Here is a 21,498-nt window from a genome sequence, read left to right on the forward strand (position 1 = left end):
TGTTGTGTTGTATTGTGTTGTATTGTGTGTGTGTTGTATTGTGTTGTGTTGTGTTGTATTGTGTTGTGTTATATTGTAATGTGTTGTATTGTGTTGTATTGTATTGTGTTGTGTTGTGTTGTGTTGTATTGTGTTGTATTGTGTTGTATTGTGTTGTATTGTGTTGTGTTATATTGTGTATTGTATTTTGTATTGTGTTGTATTGTGTTGTGTTGTATGTGTTGTATTGTGTTGTATTGTGTTGTGTTATATTGTATGTGTTGTATTGTGTTGTGTTGTGTTGTGTTGTGTTGTGTTGTGTTGTATTGTGTGTTGTGTTGTGTTGTATTGTAATTGTGTTGTATTGTGTTGTATTGTATTGTGTTGTGTTATATTTATTGTATTGTATTGTTGTATTGTGTTGTATTGTATTGTGTTGTGTTGTATTGTGTTGTATTGTGTTGTATTGTGTTGTATTGTATTGTATTGTGTTGTGTTGTATTGTGTTGTATTGTGTTGTGTTGTGTTGTATTGTGTTGTATTGTGTTGTATTGTGTTGTATTGTGTTTAAACAGTGACTACTTCCTGCTGACCTCTTGCGACGTCCCCCTTGAGTCTTTTCCTGGTTAAATAAATGTTAAATAAATACATTAAAGAAACATAAACATTTTAGGCTCTAAGGGGGCGCAAGTGTCAAAGAAACGTTTATTTTTTGCAATTTTGTCGTGTAAAAACTGTCGCACTGGCATTTTCCACCCCTTGTGTGTCCTTAAAAACATACGAAACAAAATGGCAATTTCAGTCGGTGCAACTAGTGATATCCAAGACGGACCAAAAGCTGCTCTTAGCGGTAACGCAATTGGTTATGGCATTGATTTTGCTAGCGGAGGTGCAAACAGGTGCCTTATCGGGTACATTACAATGTTTTATTTAATATCACGAGCAGCCACAAACAGTCAACAGACTTGACCCTTTTTATTCATATTGGACATTATTTTTGTCAAGATTCTGTGAAACGTTTTGGACTCATTGTGGTCGATGCCTATTTTGCATGAAAGGTGTCAGTGATTGTAGGAAACCTGTTTAGGAAAATCAAGTTATTTAAAAATGACAGTTTATTGTTTTTCGTTGTAAAAAAAAGTACTTTTTATGTCTATTTACATAACTGCAGGACTAAAATATCAGCATGTTACCCTTCTAATTTTGTCTCTCTTTACGTTGATTCTTCGCTGGAGATATTTTCAAACATTTGTGAAGCCTTTTAACCAATCAGGTTACCGGAAATTACTAATCTTTCTAATCTGTCTAAAGAGGATATCGCGATGTATGGACGAGCTAACGATATGCCTCGCTCAGGAAAACAAGCTTCTGACGGCTATTTGATTCAACGTGGAGAGTTTTAACATGAGAACAAGAACGACATTTATGGAATGTGTAGTTGACGGAGTTTGGTAAAATGATACAAATCAATAATTTGCATACAGTATAGCCGATTTATTTATTCATTAATTAATTATTTTTATTTATTTCTGATGTATTTGTACATTTTGTGAAAGTATCGAAGATATATTTGCAAAATATCCCAAAATCTGAAAATTGACCGATCAAAATGTTTGCCTGTGGTGCCAGGCCTCGTATAACTTATGCTGTATAACTATAATAATGTCAATTTAATAACTCCACACAGGTCTAAACTAAGACCAAAGATTCTGGACAGTGAGAAAAAGCCAGAGAGTTTCCAGGTAGGTTGACTGGTTCATATTGTATCTGTTACTCCTGTGTTGAGGGAATAGCCCTGATTGGTTCATATTGTATCTGGTACTCCTGTGTTGAGGGAATAGTCCTGATTGGTTCATATTGTATCTGGTACTCCTGTGTTGAGGGAATAGCCCTGATTGGTTCATATTGTATCTGGTACTCCTGTGTTGAGAGAATAGCCCTGATTGGTTCATATTGTATCTGGTACTCCTGTGTTGAGGGAATAGCCCTGATTGGTTCATATTGTATCTGGTACTCCTGTGTTGAGGGAATAGTCCTGATTGGTTCATATTGTATCTGGTACTCCTGTGTTGAGGGAATAGACACTGGATGTTTGGGACACATTGCCATCTAACTTCCAAAACTGCTGTCCTCATATGACGAAATCTGTGTAATCTGTATATTCTTAACTGTACATGTCCTCTCCTATCATGTGTAATTTGTCATGTATCCACCAGGTATATGCTGATAGTATATTATGTGTAGATTCCCCTGTCTATAGTCTGTCTGTCCGTTGCTGGCAAAACCATTTACCTTGGCGGATAAAGGTGACTTTGATTATCTTCCCTCCAGATTGCCATCAACATCACCGAGGCCAAACAGCTGGTGGGGGAGAACATTGACCCTAGTGTAATCATGGAGATCGGAGATGAGAAGAAACAGACCACTGTCAAAGAGGGCACCAACGCCCCTTTCATCAATGAGGTGAACCTTCTCCTCTGAGCCTGGTTCCTCTCTAGGTTTCTTCCTAGGATCCTGCCCTCTAGGGAGTCTTTACCCTCTGAGCCTGGTTCCTCTCTAGGTTTCTTCCTAGGATCCTGCCCTCTAGGGAGTCTGTCTCCTCTGAGCCTGGTTCCTCTCTAGGTTTCTTCCTAGGATCCTGCCCTCTAGGGAGTCTGTCCCCTCTGAGCCTGGTTCCTCTCTAGGTTTCTTCCTAGGATCCTGCCCTCTAGGGAGTCTGTCTCCTCTGAGCCTGGTTCCTCTCTAGGTTTCTTCCTAGGATCCTGCCCTCTAGGGAGTCTGTCCCCTCTGAGCCTGGTTCCTCTCTAGGTTTCTTCCTAGGATCCTGCCCTCTAGGGAGTCTTTCCCCCTGAGCCTGGTTCCTCTCTAGGTTTCTTCCTAGGATCTTGCCCTCTAGGGAGTCTTGAGCCTGGTTCCTCTCTAGGTTTCTTCCTAGGACCTTGACCTCTAGGGAGTCTTGAGCCTGGTTCCTCTCTAGGTTTCTTCCTAGCATCCTGCCCTCTAGGGAGTCTGTCTCCTCTGAGCCTGGTTCCTCTCTAGGTTTCTTCCTAGGATCTTGCCCTCTAGGGAGTCTGTCTCCTCTGAGCCTGGTTCCTCTCTAGGTTTCTTCCTAGGATCCTGCCCTCTAGGGAGTCTTTCCCCCCTGAGCCTGGTTCCTCTCTAGGTTTCTTCCTAGGATCTTGCCCTCTAGGGAGTCTTGAGCCTGGTTCCTCTCTAGGTTTCTTCCTAGGACCTTGACCTCTAGGGAGTCTTGAGCCTGGTTCCTCTCTAGGTTTCTTCCTAGCATCCTGCCCTCTAGGGAGTTGTTCCGAGCCACTGTGCTAATGCTTCTGTATTGCTTGCTGTTTGGGGTTGTACGATGGGTATCTCTATCTGTAAAGCATTACACTGTAACAAGTATTGTAGTTAACTGTAATAACTCATAGTAACTCATAGTGGTAATTGCACTCTGTAATCACAGAGGTATAATAACAAATGCTTGTTTACTAATGGACAAGTTTCTACTAAATTCACCAATTTAGTGTTTAGTTTGTTCTCAGCTGATTCGGTAATAATGGTCAGAATGTTGTAGTCTCTGGTGGCCAGATGCACTGGGTGTCTGAGATTACAACAGTTGGTGGCTCAAAAGGCTCTAATTACCTACCGGCAGTTGAATGCACTCTTCAAAATCTTCACTCAATGTTTTTGCTCGCACTTGCACCTAAACATTTTTTTTACTAAAAAAGGGGTTAAGTTGATTCTATATAATGACTTACTACTCGTTACCAAGTGAAGATACCTACAAAACATAAGATGAGCTTCTACTTTTGTCAACTTTATTGCAACATGTATAAAAAAATACCTTACATTTCAGACAAAATAATAAGGATTTTTATTGTTAGATTTACGATTTAATGAATTAGATTAAACAAACCCTACTCAATAACTTAAAAATCACCAATCTAGTGGTGACTCATATCCGTAGCCTATAGTAAGAGTAGCCTCAAGAGCTGGGATTGTCTTTCTTTATTCCCGTTTTTTACCATTAAATAATAACCATATAACAATATAAAAACCACAAAACTCTGACTCTGTCTTCGCCTGTTTCTTCTTTCTTGTTAATTTACATTTTCCCATCCCGGAGTCTGATTCACTTGTCGTGAATCTGTGGTAGAGAAAAAGAATAGATTACTATTTAGGATTGACACTCTACCTTGCCCCTAGTTATCATCGCCATGACAACTAGTTAAGGCACATAGCTAGCTAGGCCTTGCTAGCTACCAGTTGTTGCGTTATCCATTTAGCATTAATACTGCTTTGTTTTAATACTAATACTCTTAATAACTAATAACTGTTGTTTAATAAAGCACTACTGTGAAAACAAGGTTCAGGGATTACCATCAAGTCCAGCTAACGTTAGCTAGCGTGTAGCGACCGTAGCATATTCTGTCAGCTTTAGCTAGCTTTAGCTAGCTAGCCAAGGTTTAGAAAAATAGGATGCAATCGGAAACGTTAACATTTGTAACAAGCATGGTAGTAAAAATGTGTTACCCCTGTAATTACAGACTGCAACACCTGTAACACCCTTGTAATTACAGACTGTAACACCCCTGTAATTACAGACTGTAACACCTGTAATTACAGACTGTAACACCTGTAACACCCCTGTAATTACAGACTGTAACACCTGTAACACCCCTGTAATTACAGACTGTAACACCCCTGTAATTACAGACTGTAACACCTGTAACACCCCTGTAATTACAGACTGTAACACCCCTGTAATTACAGACTGTAACACCCCTGTAATTACAGACTGTAACACCCCTGTAATTACAGACTGCAACACCTGTAACACCCCTGTAATTACAGACTGCAACACCTGTAACACCCCTGTAATTACAGACTGCAACACCTGTAACACCCCTGTAATTACAGACTGTAACACCCCTGTAATTACAGACTGTAACACCCCTGTAATTACAGACTGTAACACCCCTGTAATTACAGACTGTAACACCCCTGTAATTACAGACTGTAACACCCCTGTAATTACAGACTGTAACACCCCTGTAATTACAGACTGTAACACCCCTGTAATTACAGACTGTAACACCCCTGTAATTACAGACTGTAACACCCCTGTAATTACAGACTGTAACACCCCTGTAATTACAGACTGTAACACCCCTGTAATTACAGACTGCAACACCTGTAACACCCCTGTAATTACAGACTGTAACACCCCTGTAATTACAGACTGTAACACCTGTAATTACAGACTGCAACACCTGTAATTACAGACTGTAACACCTGTAACACCCCTGTAATTACAGACTGTAACACCTGTAATTACAGACTGTAACACCCCTGTAATTACAGACTGCAACACCTGTAATTACAGACTGTAACACCCCTGTAATTACAGACTGTAACACCTGTAATTACAGACTGCAACACCTGTAACACCCCTGTAATTACAGACTGTAACACCTGTAATTACAGACTGTAACACCTGTACACCCCTGTAATTACAGACTGCAACACCCCTGTAATTACAGACTGTAACACCTGTAACACCCCTGTAATTACAGACTGCAACACCTGTAACACCCCTGTAATTACAGACTGTAACACCCCTGTAATTACAGACTGTAACACCTGTAACACCCCTGTAATTACAGACTGTAACACCCCTGTAATTACAGACTGTAACACCTGTAACACCCCTGTAATTACAGACTGTAACACCTGTAACACCCTGTAATTACAGACTGTAACACCCCTGTAATTACAGACTGTAACACCCCTGTAATTACAGACTGTAACACCCCTGTAATTACAGACTGCAACACCTGTAACACCCCTGTAATTACAGACTGCAACACCTGTAACACCCTGTAATTACAGACTGCAACACCTGTAACACCCTGTAATTACAGACTGCAACACCTGTAATTACAGACTGTAACACCTGTAACACCCCTGTAATTACAGACTGTAACACCTGTAATTACAGACTGTAACACCTGTAATTACAGACTGCAACACCTGTAACACCTGTAATTACAGACTGCAACACCTGTATATACCTGTAATTACAGACTGCAACACCTGTAACACCTGTAATTACAGACTGCAACACCTGTATATACCTGTAATTACAGACTGCAATTACCACCAATTACATGTTGTTATTCCAATGTAACTATGAATTATTACAATGTCTGTTACACTGTAATTACATATGTAATTACACTGTAACAAGAACCCTTAAAAATGAAGTGTTGCCAGATGGTTGGTATTGGAATGAGACTAATAATCATTGTCTTTCCTTGTTGCTCAAAGATTTGTAACAATCTTATCTCTGTTTTTTGAAACAGTACTTCGTGTTTGATTATTACGGTCATCAAGAGAGCTTTTTTGACAAAGTCATCAAACTATCAGTAAGCAAATACATCCATCTCATCCATAAAGATATTCAACCATATTTTCAAGAGTCGTGTAAAAAGCAAAAAAATAAAAAATAAAACCTCTTCAATATTTAGTTTGTCTGTTTCTTCTCCAGGTGATGCATACCAAGATCATGAAAGGCTTCTGTGTGGGCTCCTTCAAGATGGATGTGGGAACGGTCTATAGACAACCTGGTAAGAGAACGACATCCCCACATGCTTCAGCCCGGTGCTCCTTCATAACTGACTGGATTGCCGAAAAGCTAACTGAATGCTAATGCTAACTTTCTTGCTGTTTTTCAAATGTGAGTTCTGGAGATGTGCGATTGATTTGTTGTTCCAGCAGCAAATAATAAACTTGAACGTCCCCCGTCTCAGGTCACCAGTTCACCAATAAGTGGGCGGTGCTGACGGACCCGGCAGACATCAGGACCGGGGTCAAAGGTTACCTGAAGTGCGACATCAGCGTGATGGGGAAGGGAGACGCCATACAGCCCTCTCAGAAGACCAGCGATGCTGAGGAGCAGATAGACAAGTAAGACACACACACACTTCTCTCAGAAGACCAGCGATGCTGAGGAGCAGATAGACAAGTAAGACACACACACACTTCTCTCAGAAGACCAGCGATGCTGAGGAGCAGATAGACAAGTAAGACACACACACACTTCTCTCAGAAGACCAGCGATGCTGAGTAACAGACAAGTAAGACACACTCTTGTTTGACCTGCATGCAGACAGGTGTGTTTAAGCAGTAGCATGCAGACAGGTGTGTTTAAGCAGTAGCATGCAGACAGGTGTGTTTAAGCAGTAGCATGCAGACAAGGTGTGTTTAAGCAGTAGCATGCAGACAGGTGTGTTTAAGCAGTAGCATGCAGACAAGGTGTGTTTAAGACCAGTAGCATGCAGACAGGTGTGTTTAAAGTAAGCATGCAGACAAGGTGTGTTTAAGCAGTAGCATGCAGACAGGTGTGTTTATGCTGAGCATGCAGACAGGTGTGTTTACAAGTAGCATGCAGACAAGGTGTGTTTAACAGTAGCATGCAGACAGGTGTGTTTAAGTAGTAGCATGCAGACAAGGTGTGTTTAAGCAGTAGCATGCAGACAGGTGTGTTTAACAGTAGCATGCAGACAAGGTGTGTTTAAGAGTAGCATGCAGACAGGTGTGTTTAACAGTAGCATGCAGACAGGTGTGTTTAAGCCTAGCATGCAGACAGGTGTGTTTAAGCAGTAGCATGCAGACAGGTGTGTTTAAGCAGTAGCATGCAGACAGGTGTGTTTAAGCAGTAGCATGCAGACAGGTGTGTTTAAGCAGTAGCATGCAGACAAGGTGTGTTTAAGCAGTAGCATGCAGACAAGGTGTGTTTAAGCAGTAGCATGCAGACAGGTGTGTTTAAGCAGTAGCATGCAGACAGGTGTGTTTAAGCAGTAGCATGCAGACAAGGTGTGTTTAAGCAGTAGCATGCAGACAAGGTGTGTTTAAGCAGTAGCATGCAGACAGGTGTGTTTAAGCAGTAGCATGCAGACAGGTGTGTTTAAGCAGTAGCATGCAGACAAGGTGTGTTTAAGCAGTAGCATGCAGACAGGTGTGTTTAAGCAGTAGCATGCAGACAGGTGTGTTTAAGCAGTAGCATGCAGACAGGTGTGTTTAAGCAGTAGCATGCAGACAGGTGTGTTTAAGCAGTAGCATGCAGACAAGGTGTGTTTAAGCAGTAGCATGCAGACAAGGTGTGTTTAACCAGTAGCATGCAGACAGGTGTGTTTAAGCAGTAGCATGCAGACAAGGTGTGTTTAACCAGTAGCATGCAGACAGGTGTGTTTAAGCAGTAGCATGCAGACAGGTGTGTTTAAGCAGTAGCATGCAGACAAGGTGTGTTTAAATAGTGGGTCTATGAGCAATCTCACGCGCCGGCAATATAGCAACATAGCATAATATCATTATGGCAGCGTAGCCTAGTGGTTAGAGCGTTGGACTAGTAACCGGAAGGTTGTGAGTTCAAACCCCCGAGCTGACAAGGTACAAATCTGTCGTTCTGCCCCTGAACAGGCAGTTAACCCAATGTTCCTAGGCCGTCATTGAAAATAAGAATATGTTCTTAACTGACTTGTTAAATAAAGGTAAAATTAAAAAATTAAAAAAAATTATGCAGAGACACTCGTTTGGCTCTGTGAGATTAAATTATGAGTAATCCTTATCATCGACAAATAGAAAGTAAGAGGACAAAATGAACACACCGTTTGGCCAGAAGCCTGTTATCATGTAGGAAAGGAGGTTTCTCTGGCATGTTGATGTACAACTGTTTTCAGACCTATTGACTTTGTTACGTTACAGACTTGTTCTTAGATGGATTACAATAAAAAATTAAAAAATAAACATCCTCAGCAGTCTACACACAATACCCCATAATGACATCACAATACCCCATAATGACATCACAATACCCCATAATGACATCACAATACCCCATAATGATGAAGCAAAAACAGTTTTTTTTTTTTGAAAATGTATCAAAAATAACAATTTTTTTTTTTTTTTTTTTTTTTTGATACATTTGCACAATTTAAAAAGAAAAATAAACCTATTGACAGAATTATTCAGCCCCATTGGCTATGAGACTCGAAAATGAGCTCAGGTGCATCCTGTTTCCATTGATCATCCTTGAGATGTTTCTACAACGAGATTGGCGTCCAACTGTGGTAAATTCAATTGATTGGACATGATTTGGAAAGGGACCTGTCTATATAAGGTCATACAGTTGACAGTGCATGTCAGAGCAAAAACCAAGCCATGAAGTCGAAGAAATTGTCTGTAGAGCTCCAAGGCAGGATCATGTCGAGGCACAGATCTGGGGAAGGGTACCAAAACATTTCTGCAGCATTGAAGGTCCCCAAGAACACAGCGGCCTTCGTCATTCTTAAATGGAAGATGTTTGGAACCACCAGGACTCTTCCTAGAGCTGGCCACCCGGCCAAAGTGAGCAATCAAAAGACTAGGAGACTTGTCAGGATCAAGGCAGGGATGAAGAGCGCAAAGTACAGTGAGATCCTTGATGAAAACCTGCTCCAGAGCTTTCAGGACCTCAGACTGGGGCAAAGGTTCACCATCCAACAGGACAACAACCCTAAGCACACAGCCAAGACAACGCAGGACTGGCTTCGGGACAAGTCTCTGAATGTCCTTGATTGGCCCAGTCAGAGCCCGGACTTGAACCCGATCGAACATCTCTGGAGAGACCTGAAAATAGTTGTACAGCAACGCTTCCCATCCCACCTGACAGAGCTTGAGAGGATCTGCAGAGTAGAATGGGAGAAACTCCCCAAATACAGGTGTGCCAAGCTTGTAGCGTCATACCCAAGAAGACTGTAATTGCTGCCAATGGTGCTTCAACAAAGTACTGAGTAAAGGGTCTGAATACTTCTGAATATTTCAGGTTTTAATACATTAGCAAACATATCTAAGAAACTGTTTTTGCTTTGTCATTATGGGGTATTGTGTGTAGATTGATCAGGTAAAAAAAACAATATAATTCATTTTAGAATAAGGCTGTAACGTAACAAACTGGAAAAAATCAAGGGGTCTGAATACTTTCCTTTCACTGTATATGATTTTCATCAAACCCTCAGTCCTCAGCTATCCTCTGGGAATACAATGGACATCTGTCTGTATATGTTTTCATCAAACCCTCAGTCCTCAGCTATCCTCTGGGAATACAATGGACATCTGTCTGTATATGTTTTCATCAAACCCTCAGTCCTCAGCTATCCTCTGGGAATACAATGGACATCTGTCTGTATATGTTTTCATCAAACCCTCAGTCCTCAGCTATCCTCTGGGAATACAATGGACATCTGTCTGTATATGTTTTTACCCAAATTAATTAAATTAAATTCAAGCACAGCAATTAAGTTAAAAAGACAGCAAAAACAGTTCAAGAGGCTAGTCCAGGAGGCTAGTCCAGGTTAGTTCAGGAGGCTAGTTCAGGAGGCTAGTCCAAGAGGCTAGTTCAAGAGGCTAGTCCAGGAGGCTAGTCCAGGTTAGTTCAAGAGGCTAGTTCAGGAGGCTAGTCCAGGAGGCTAGTCCAAGAGGCTAGTTCAAGAGGCTAGTCCAGGAGGCTAGTCCAGGTTAGTTCAAGAGGCTAGTTCAGGAGGCTAGTCCAGGAGGCTAGTCCAAGAGGCTAGTTCAAGAGGCTAGTCCAGGAGGCTAGTCCAGGAGGCTAGTCAGGAGGCCAGTCCAGGAGGCCAGTCCAGGAGGCTAGTCCAGGAGGCTAGTCCAGGAGGCTAGTCCAGGGGGCTAGTCCAGGTTAGTTCAGGAGGCTAGTTCAAGAGGCTAGTTCAAGAGGCTAGTCCAGGAGGCTAGTCCAGGAGGCTAGTCCAGGAGGTTAGTTCAGGAGGCTTGTTCAGGAGGCTAGTCCAGGAGGCTAGTCCAGGAGGCTAGTCCATTCAGATGCCATTCTCTCTCAAAATGTTTTCACCCTCTGACCTTTGACCCAGGAACCTGTTGGTTCCCGAGGGGTTCCCTTCGGAGCGTCCCTGGGCCAGGTTCTATGTGAAGGTGTACAGAGCGGAGGGTCTGCCTCGTAACAACTCCTCCATCATGGCTAACGTCACCAAGGCCTTCATAGGGGACAACACAGCCCTCATAGACCCATACGTGGTGGTGTCCTTCTTCAAACAGATGGTAAGGTTATTGATAAGGAGAAAGTCACACTAGTACATGATTCTACAGTAAGGTTATTGGTAAGGAGACTGACACTAGTACATGATTCTACAGTAAGGTTATTGATAAGGAGACGGACACTAGTACATGATTCTACAGTAAGGTTATTGATAAGGAGACATACACACTAGTACATGATTCTACAGTAAGGTTATTGATAAGGAGACAGACACTAGTACATGATTCTACAGTAAGGTTATTGATAAGGAGACGGACACTAGTACATGATTCTACAGTAAGGTTATTGATAAGGAGACGGACACTAGTACATGATTCTACAGTAAGGTTATTGATAAGGAGACAGACACTAGTACATGATTCTACAGTGAGGTTATTGATAAGGAGACAGACACTAGTACATGATTCTACAGTAAGGTTATTGATAAGGAGACAGACACTAGTACATGATTCTACAGTAAGGTTATTGATAAGGAGACAGACACTAGTACATGATTCTACAGTAAGGTTATTGATAAGGAGACGGACACTAGTACATGATTCTACAGTAAGGTTATTGATAAGGAGGCAGACACTAGTACATGATTCTACAGTAAGGTTATTGATAAGGAGACGGACACTAGTACATGATTCTACAGTGAGGTTATTGATAAGGAGACATACACACTAGTACATGATTCTACAGTAAGGTTATTGATAAGGAGACATACACACTAGTACATGATTTTACAGTAAGGTTATTGATCAGGAGACGGACACTAGTACATGATTCTACAGTAAGGTTATTGATAAGGAGGCAGACACTAGTACATGATTCTACAGTGAGGTTATTGATAAGGAGACATACACACTAGTACATGATTCTACAGTAAGGTTATTGATAAGGAGACATACACACTAGTACATGATTCTACAGTAAGGTTATTGATAAGGAGACATACACACTAGTACATGATTTTACAGTAAGGTTATTGATAAGGAGACGGACACTAGTACATGATTCTACAGTGAGGTTATTGATAAGGAGACGGACACTAGTACATGATTCTACAGTAAGGTTATTGATAAGGAGACATACACACTAGTACATGATTCTACAGTAAGGTTATTGATAAGGAGACATACACACTAGTACATGATTCTACAGTAAGGTTATTGGTAAGGAGACTGACACTAGTACATGATTCTACAGTAAGGTTATTGATAAGGAGACGGACACTAGTACATGATTCTACAGTAAGGTTATTGATAAGGAGACATACACACTAGTACATGATTCTACAGTAAGGTTATTGATAAGGAGACAGACACTAGTACATGATTCTACAGTAAGGTTATTGATAAGGAGACGGACACTAGTACATGATTCTACAGTAAGGTTATTGATAAGGAGACGGACACTAGTACATGATTCTACAGTAAGGTTATTGATAAGGAGACAGACACTAGTACATGATTCTACAGTAAGGTTATTGATAAGGAGACGGACACTAGTACATGATTCTACAGTAAGGTTATTGATAAGGAGACAGACACTAGTACATGATTCTACAGTAAGGTTATTGATAAGGAGACGGACACTAGTACATGATTCTACAGTGAGGTTATTGATAAGGAGACATACACACTAGTACATGATTCTACAGTAAGGTTATTGATAAGGAGACTGACACTAGTACATGATTCTACAGTAAGGTTATTGATAAGGAGACAGACACTAGTACATGATTCTACAGTAAGGTTATTGATAAGGAGGCAGACACTAGTACATGATTCTACAGTGAGGTTATTGATAAGGAGACATACACACTAGTACATGATTCTACAGTAAGGTTATTGATAAGGAGACAAACACACTAGTACATGATTCTACAGTAAGGTTATTGATAAGGAGACATACACACTAGTACATGATTTTACAGTAAGGTTATTGATAAGGAGACGGACACTAGTACATGATTCTACAGTAAGGTTATTGATAAGGAGACGGACACTAGTCCATGATTCTACAGTAAGGTTATTGATAAGGAGACTGACACTAGTCCATGATTCTACAGTAAGGTTATTGATAAGGAGACATACACACTAGTACATGATTCTACAGTAAGGTTATTGATAAGGAGACAGACACTAGTACATGATTCTACAGTAAGGTTATTGATAAGGAGACGGACACTAGTACATGATTCTACAGTAAGGTTATTGATAAGGAGACGGACACTAGTACATGATTCTACAGTAAGGTTATTGATAAGGAGACAGACACTAGTACATGATTCTACAGTAAGGTTATTGATAAGGAGACGGACACTAGTACATGATTCTACAGTAAGGTTATTGATAAGGAGACGGACACTAGTACATGATTCTACAGTAAGGTTATTGATAAGGAGACAGACACTAGTACATGATTCTACAGTAAGGTTATTGATAAGGAGACGGACACTAGTACATGATTCTACAGTAAGGTTATTGATAAGGAGACAGACACTAGTACATGATTCTACAGTAAGGTTATTGATAAGGAGACGGACACTAGTACATGATTCTACAGTGAGGTTATTGATAAGGAGACATACACACTAGTACATGATTCTACAGTAAGGTTATTGATAAGGAGACATACACACTAGTACATGATTCTACAGTAAGGTTATTGATAAGGAGACATACACACTAGTACATGATTCTACAGTAAGGTTATTGATAAGGAGACATACACACTAGTACATGATTTTACAGTAAGGTTATTGATAAGGAGACGGACACTAGTACATGATTCTACAGTAAGGTTATTGATAAGGAGACAGACACTAGTACATGATTCTACAGTGAGGTTATTGATAAGGAGACGGACACTAGTACATGATTCTACAGTGAGGTTATTGATAAGGAGACATACACACTAGTACATGATTCTACAGTAAGGTTATTGATAAGGAGACATACACACTAGTACATGATTCTACAGTAAGGTTATTGATAAGGAGACATACACACTAGTACATGATTTTACAGTAAGGTTATTGATAAGGAGACGGACACTAGTACATGATTCTACAGTGAGGTTATTGATAAGGAGACGGACACTAGTACATGATTCTACAGTAAGGTTATTGATAAGGAGACATACACACTAGTACATGATTCTACAGTAAGGTTATTGATAAGGAGACATACACACTAGTACATGATTCTACAGTAAGGTTATTGATAAGGAGACATACACACTAGTACATGATTTTACAGTAAGGTTATTGATAAGGAGACGGACACTAGTACATGATTCTACAGTGAGGTTATTGATAAGGAGACGGACACTAGTACATGATTCTACAGTAAGGTTATTGATAAGGAGACATACACACTAGTACATGATTCTACAGTAAGGTTATTGATAAGGAGACATACACACTAGTACATGATTCTACAGTAAGGTTATTGATAAGGAGACATACACACTAGTACATGATTCTACAGTAAGGTTATTGATAAGGAGAAGGACACTAGTACATGATTCTACAGTAAGGTTATTGATAAGGAGACATACACACTAGTACATGATTCTACAGTAAGGTTATTGATAAGGAGACATACACACTAGTACATGATTCTACAGTAAGGTTATTGATAAGGAGACATACACACTAGTACATGATTTTACAGTAAGGTTATTGATAAGGAGACGGACACTAGTACATGATTCTACAGTGAGGTTATTGATAAGGAGACGGACACTAGTACATGATTCTACAGTAAGGTTATTGATAAGGAGACATACACACTAGTACATGATTTTACAGTAAGGTTATTGATAAGGAGAAGGACACTAGTACATGATTCTACAGTAAGGTTATTGATAAGGAGACAGACACTAGTACATGATTCTACAGTAAGGTTATTGATAAGGAGACAGACACTAGTACATGATTCTACAGTAAGGTTATTGATAAGGAGACTGACACTAGTACATGATTCTACAGTAAGTCTCTCTCTCTCTCTCTCTCTCTCTCATGTTTTGCTGTTTCAGGGCAGAACGGCCACCCAGAAAAGTACAGCAGACCCTGAGTGGAACGAGCAGATAATATTTACTGAGATGTTCCCTCCTCTGTGTCAGCGGCTGAAGATCCAGGTTTGGGACGAGGGCAGTATGAACGACGTAGCCATAGGAACACACTACATCGACCTGCAGAGGATCTCCAACAAACAGGACGGGGACAAAGGTCAGGAGTCATGACTGACTGTTGACTGACTGACTGACTGACTGACTGACTGTTGAATGACTGACTGACTCCTACTCATTTCAGACTGAATGACTGACTGTTGACTGACTGACTGACTGACTGACTGACTGTTGAATGACTGACTGACTGACTGACTGACTGTTGAATGACTGACTGACTCCTACTCATTTCAGACTGAATGACTGACTGTTGACTGACTGACTGACTGACTGACTGACTGTTGAATGACTGACTGACTCCTACTCATTTCAGACTGAATGACTGACTGTTGAATGACTGACTGACTGACTGACTGTTGACTGACTGACTGACTCCTACTCATTTCAGACTGAATGACTGACTGTTGAATGACTGACTGACTGACTGACTGACTGTTGAATGACTGACTGTTGACTGACTCCTACTCATTTCAGACTGACTGACTGACTGACTGTTGAATGACTGACTGTTGACTGACTCCTACTCATTTCAGACTGACTGACTGACTGTTGACTGACTGACTGACTGTTGAATGACTGACTGACTGTTGACTGACTGACTGAATGATTGATTGACTGACTGACTCCTACTCATTTCAGACTGACTGAATGATTGATTGACTGACTGACTCCTACTCATTTCAGACTGACTGACTGACTGTTGACTGACTGACTGACTGTTGACTGACTGACTGACTGACTGTTGATTGACTGACTGTTGATTGACTGACTGACTCCTACTCATTTCAGACTGACTGACTGACTGTTGACTGACTGACTGACTGACTGTTGATTGACTGACTGTTGATTGACTGACTGACTGTTGACTGACTGACTGACTGTTGACTGACTGACTGACTGTTGACTGACTGACTGACTGTTGACTGACTGACTGAATGATTGATTGACTGACTGACTCCTACTCATTTCAGACTGACTGAATGATTGATTGACTGACTGACTCCTACTCATTTCAGACTGACTGAATGATTGATTGACTGACTGACTCCTACTCATTTCAGACTGACTGACTGACTGTTGAATGACTGACTGACTGACTGACTGACTGTTGAATGACTGACTGTTGACTGACTCCTACTCATTTCAGACTGACTGACTGACTGACTGTTGAATGACTGACTGTTGACTGACTCCTACTCATTTCAGACTGACTGACTGACTGTTGACTGACTGACTGACTGTTGAATGACTGACTGACTGTTGACTGACTGACTGATTGATTGACTGACTGACTCCTACTCATTTCAGACTGACTGAATGATTGATTGACTGACTGACTCCTACTCATTTCAGACTGACTGACTGACTGTTGACTGACTGACTGACTGTTGACTGACTGACTGACTGTTGACTGACTGACTGAATGATTGATTGACTGACTGACTCCTACTCATTTCAGACTGACTGACTGACTGTTGACTGACTGACTGACTGTTGACTGACTGACTGACTGACTGTTGATTGACTGACTGTTGATTGACTGACTGACTCCTACTCATTTCAGACTGACTGACTGACTGTTGACTGACTGACTGACTGTTGACTGACTGACTGACTGTTGACTGACTGACTGAATGATTGATTGACTGACTGACTCCTACTCATTTCAGACTGACTGAATGATTGATTGACTGACTGACTCCTACTCATTTCAGACTGACTGACTGACTGTTGATTGACTGACTGACTGACTGACTGTTGATTGACTGACTGTTGATTGACTGACTGTTGATTGACTGACTGACTGTTGACTGACTGACTGACTGACTGACTGACTGACTGACTGACTGAATGATTGACTGACTGACTGACATCATGCTGTTATTGGAACCCTTTCCCTATATCTAATGCACTACTTTAGATCAGAACCCTTTCCCTATATCTAATGCACTACTTTAGATCAGAACCCTTTCCCTATATCTAATGCACTACTTTAGATCAGAACCCTTTCCCTATATCTAATGCACTACTTTAGATCAGAACCCTTTCCCTATATCTAATGCACTACTTTAGATCAGAACCCTTTCCCTATATCTAATGCACTACTTTAGATCAGAACCCTTTCCCTATATCTAATGCACTACTTTAGATCAGAACCCTTTCCCTATATCTAATGCACTACTTTAGATCAGAACCCTTTCCCTATATCTAATGCACTACTTTAGATCAGAACCCTATTCCCTATATCTAATGCACTACTTTAGATCAGAACCCTTTCCCTATATCTAATGCACTACTTTAGATCAGAACCCTTTCCCTATATCTAATGCACTACTTTAGATCAGAACTCTATTCCCTATATTGTACACTACTTCTGGCCAGAGCCCTATAGAACCCTATTCCCTATATAGTGCACTACTTTATACCAGAACCCTATGGAACTCTATTCCCTATATAGTGCACTACTTTATACCAGAACCCTATGGAACTCTATTCCCTATATAGTGCACTACTTTATACCAGAACCCTATGGAACTCTATTCCCTATATAGTGCACTACTTTATACCAGAACCCTATGGAACTCTATTCCCTATATAGTGCACTACTTTATACCAGAACTCTATTCCCTATATAGTGCACTACTTTATACCAGAACCCTATGGAACTCTATTCCCTATATAGTGCACTACTTTATACCAGAACCCTATGGAACTCTATTCCCTATATAGTGCACTACTTTATACCAGAACCCTATGGAACTCTATTCCCTATATAGTGCACTACTTTATACCAGAACCCTATGGAACTCTATTCCCTATATAGTGCACTACTTTATACCAGAACCCTATGGAACTCTATTCCCTATATAGTGCACTACTTTATACCAGAACCCTATGGAACTCTATTCCCTATATAGTGCACTACTTTATACCAGAACCCTATGGAACTCTATTCCCTATATAGTGCACTACTTCTGGCCAGAGCTTTATGAGGTAGTACCAAAAGTAGTGCCAAAAGTGGAGAACAAGGTGACCTTTTTTTGGGATGTTACCAAACAGTTGTCTAGAGTTCCAGTCTGTCCCCGTATGTTATTATAATGGTCATGTGTAGTAATCTCTACCCTCTGTCTCCAGGCTTCCTCCCTACGTTCGGACCGGCCTGGGTCAACATCTACGGTTCGGCCCGTAACTTCTCTATGGTTGATGACAACCCCGAACTGAACGAGGGGGTCAGGGAAGGGGTGTCGTGGAGGGGCAGGGTGTACCTGGAACTATCTGTAGAGATACTGTCAGGGGGGGGGGGGAGAGTCCAAGCTGTTAGTCAAACCTCTGAAGGACACCAAGGCAGGTAAAGCAACAGGAAAGGACCCTAAGGGGGCAGGAGGAGCAGGAGGAGGAGCAGGGGAGGAGGAGAAAGCCAAGGCCATCGGTGCGGAGGTGATGCCGGTGGAGGCTCCACCTCAGGTGAGGAGAGATACATATGCAGAGTGGGGTAATGATGGAAGCTTTGTTTTGTAATTATCCTGTAAAAACTGTTTGATTGATTACGATCCTCACTCGCTGACGCCATGACTACAGCTAATCTACTTGGAGTTTATACACACACAAAGACATTATAGACAGAACACTCCTACTCATTTCAGACATTATAGACAGAACACTCCTACTCATTTCAGACATTATAGACAGAACACTCCTACTCATTTCAGTGTTGCACCTATTCTGTCCCCGTCTTGTCCCCCCCTCAGCTCATTGACAAGGACAACTTTTTGCTGTTTGGAACGGTATTCGAGGCCACGATGATCGACAGAAAGATCGGAGACAAACCCATTAGCTTTGAGTTGTCTGTTGGTGAGCATTGATAAATCACTGACAGTCCGTCATCTACTCTACTCTATTATACTCTATTATACTCTATTCTACTCTATTCTACCCTATTATACACTACACTACTCTATTATACACTACACTACTCTATTATACACTACTACTCTGTTATACTCTACTCTACTCTATTATACACTATTCTACTCTATTATGCACTACTCTACTCTATTATACTCTATTCTACTCTATTATGCACTACTCTACTCTATTATACTCTATTCTACTCTATTATGCACTACTCTACTCTATTATACCCTACTCTACTCTACTATACACTACTCTACTCTATTATACTCTACTCTATTATACTCTATTCTACTCCATTATACTCTATTCTACTCTATTCTACTCTATTATACACTACTCTACTCTATTATACTCTACTCTACTCTATTATACTCTATTCTACTCTATTATGCACTACTCTACTCTATTATACACTACTCTACTCTATTATACACTATTCTACTCTATTCTACTCTATTATGCACTACTCTACTCTATTATACACTACTCTACTCTATTATTGCTGTGAATTTTATGAATAATGGTTAAACAATGTATACATTTAACTATAACTAAACAAATTGAAATCTACCCTGTTTTACTATATCTGATTTACAATGTTAGTTCATAAGAAAGAGGTTATGTATCATGGATAAGGGGTAATTGGAAAATGATAACCATTGTGTATTTAGGAAGGAATGTGTGTGTGTGTGTCTTAAGTACTCTATTATACACTACTCTGCACTGCTCTACTCTCTACTCTATTGTACACTGTTCTACTATATTATACACTACTCTATTATACACTACTCTAATCTATTATACCCTACTCTACTCTACTATACACTACTCTACTCTATTATACCCTACTCTACTCTACTATACACTACTCTACTCTATTATATTCTACTCCATTATACTCTATTCTACTCTATTATACACTACTCTACTCTATTATACTCTACTCTACTCTATTATACTCTATTCTACTCTATTATGCACTACTCTACTCTATTATACACTACTCTACTCTATTATACACTACTCTACTCTATTATACTCTATTCTACTCTATTCTACTCTATTATGCACTACTCTACTCTATTATACACTACTCTATTATACTCTATTCTACTCTATTATTGTTGTGAATTTTATGAATAATGGTTAAACAATGTATACATTTAACTATAACTAAACAAATTTAAATCTACCCTGTTTTACTATATCTGATTTACAATGTTAGTTCATAAGAAAGAGGTTATGGATCATGGATAAGGGGTAATTGGAAATGATAACCATTGTGTATTTAGGAAGGAATGTGTGTGTGTGTGTCTTAAGTACTCTAGTATACACTACTCTGCACTGCTCTACTCTCTACTCTATTGTACACTGTTCTACTATATTATACACTACTCTACTCTATTATACACTACTCTACTCTATTATACTCTACTCTATTATACACTACTCGACTCTACTCTATTATACTCTACTCTATTATACACTACTCTACTCTATTATACTCTACTATATTCTATTATACTCTACTATATTCTATTATACACTACTCTACTCTATTATACTCTACTATATTCTATTATACACTACTCTACTCTATTATACTCTACTATATTCTATTATACTCTACTATATTCTATTATACACTACTCTACTCTATTATACTCTACTATATTCTATTATACACTACTCTACTCTACTCTCTACTATATTCTATTATACACTACTCTGCACTGCTCTACTCTATTATATCGTATCATATTCTACTCTACTCTATGATATCGTATCATATTCTACTCTACTCTATTATATCGTATCATATTCTATTCTACTCTACTCTATTATATCGTATCATATTCTACTCTACTCTATTATATCGTATCATATTCTACTCTACTCTATTATATCGTATCATATTCTACTCTACTCTATTATATCGTATCATATTCTACTCTACTCTATTATATCGTATCATATTCTACTCTACTCTATTATATCGTATCATATTCTACTCTACTCTATTATATCGTATCATATTCTACTCTACTCTATTATATCGTATCATATTCTACTTTACTCTGTTCTATCCTTGTCTGTCTGTGTGTATGTGAAGGTAACTTTGGGAACGTCCAGGAGGGCTCTCCCCAGGTCAGCGGTAGGAGGAAGGTGGAGAAGCCAGTAGCAGAGAGGGTATGGGATGGTCAAGATCTCGACAGTACCCCCCTGATTGACTCCCAGGACCCCAAACCTGGGCTCTGGCAGTCTCCATGCCAGTCCACCACACCCCCAGAGAAACCCCTCACTGATGGAAACAG

At 40.1% G+C, this 21,498-nt stretch overlaps 2 protein-coding genes across 4 annotated transcripts in view; both read left to right on the forward strand.

Moving 5' to 3' along the window:
- Positions 1 to 18,621, forward strand: part of LOC118378542 (fer-1-like protein 6) — a 31,277-nt gene extending 12,656 nt beyond the window's left edge. The window contains exons 4-11 of the mRNA XM_052521823.1: positions 1,667 to 1,721; positions 2,311 to 2,442; positions 6,342 to 6,404; positions 6,527 to 6,605; positions 6,789 to 6,945; positions 10,902 to 11,088; positions 15,116 to 15,308; positions 18,404 to 18,621. Of these exons, the coding sequence (XP_052377783.1) occupies positions 1,667 to 1,721; positions 2,311 to 2,442; positions 6,342 to 6,404; positions 6,527 to 6,605; positions 6,789 to 6,945; positions 10,902 to 11,088; positions 15,116 to 15,308; positions 18,404 to 18,621 (1,084 nt within the window). The remainder of the gene's footprint in view (positions 1 to 1,666; positions 1,722 to 2,310; positions 2,443 to 6,341; positions 6,405 to 6,526; positions 6,606 to 6,788; positions 6,946 to 10,901; positions 11,089 to 15,115; positions 15,309 to 18,403) is intronic.
- The window catches only part of fer1l6 (fer-1 like family member 6), a 55,305-nt gene continuing 52,392 nt past the window's right edge, over positions 18,586 to 21,498 (forward strand). For all 3 annotated transcript variants that reach the window (XM_052523163.1, XM_052523164.1, XM_052523165.1), the window contains exons 1-3: positions 18,586 to 18,733; positions 19,018 to 19,120; positions 21,297 to 21,498. In XM_052523163.1, coding sequence (XP_052379123.1) covers positions 18,710 to 18,733; positions 19,018 to 19,120; positions 21,297 to 21,498 — 329 coding nt within the window. In that variant the 5' untranslated portion in view covers positions 18,586 to 18,709. The remainder of the gene's footprint in view (positions 18,734 to 19,017; positions 19,121 to 21,296) is intronic.

Source organism: Oncorhynchus keta, chromosome 7, assembly GCF_023373465.1.
Source record: "Oncorhynchus keta strain PuntledgeMale-10-30-2019 chromosome 7, Oket_V2, whole genome shotgun sequence".
Classification (NCBI taxonomy): Eukaryota; Metazoa; Chordata; class Actinopteri; order Salmoniformes; family Salmonidae; genus Oncorhynchus; species Oncorhynchus keta.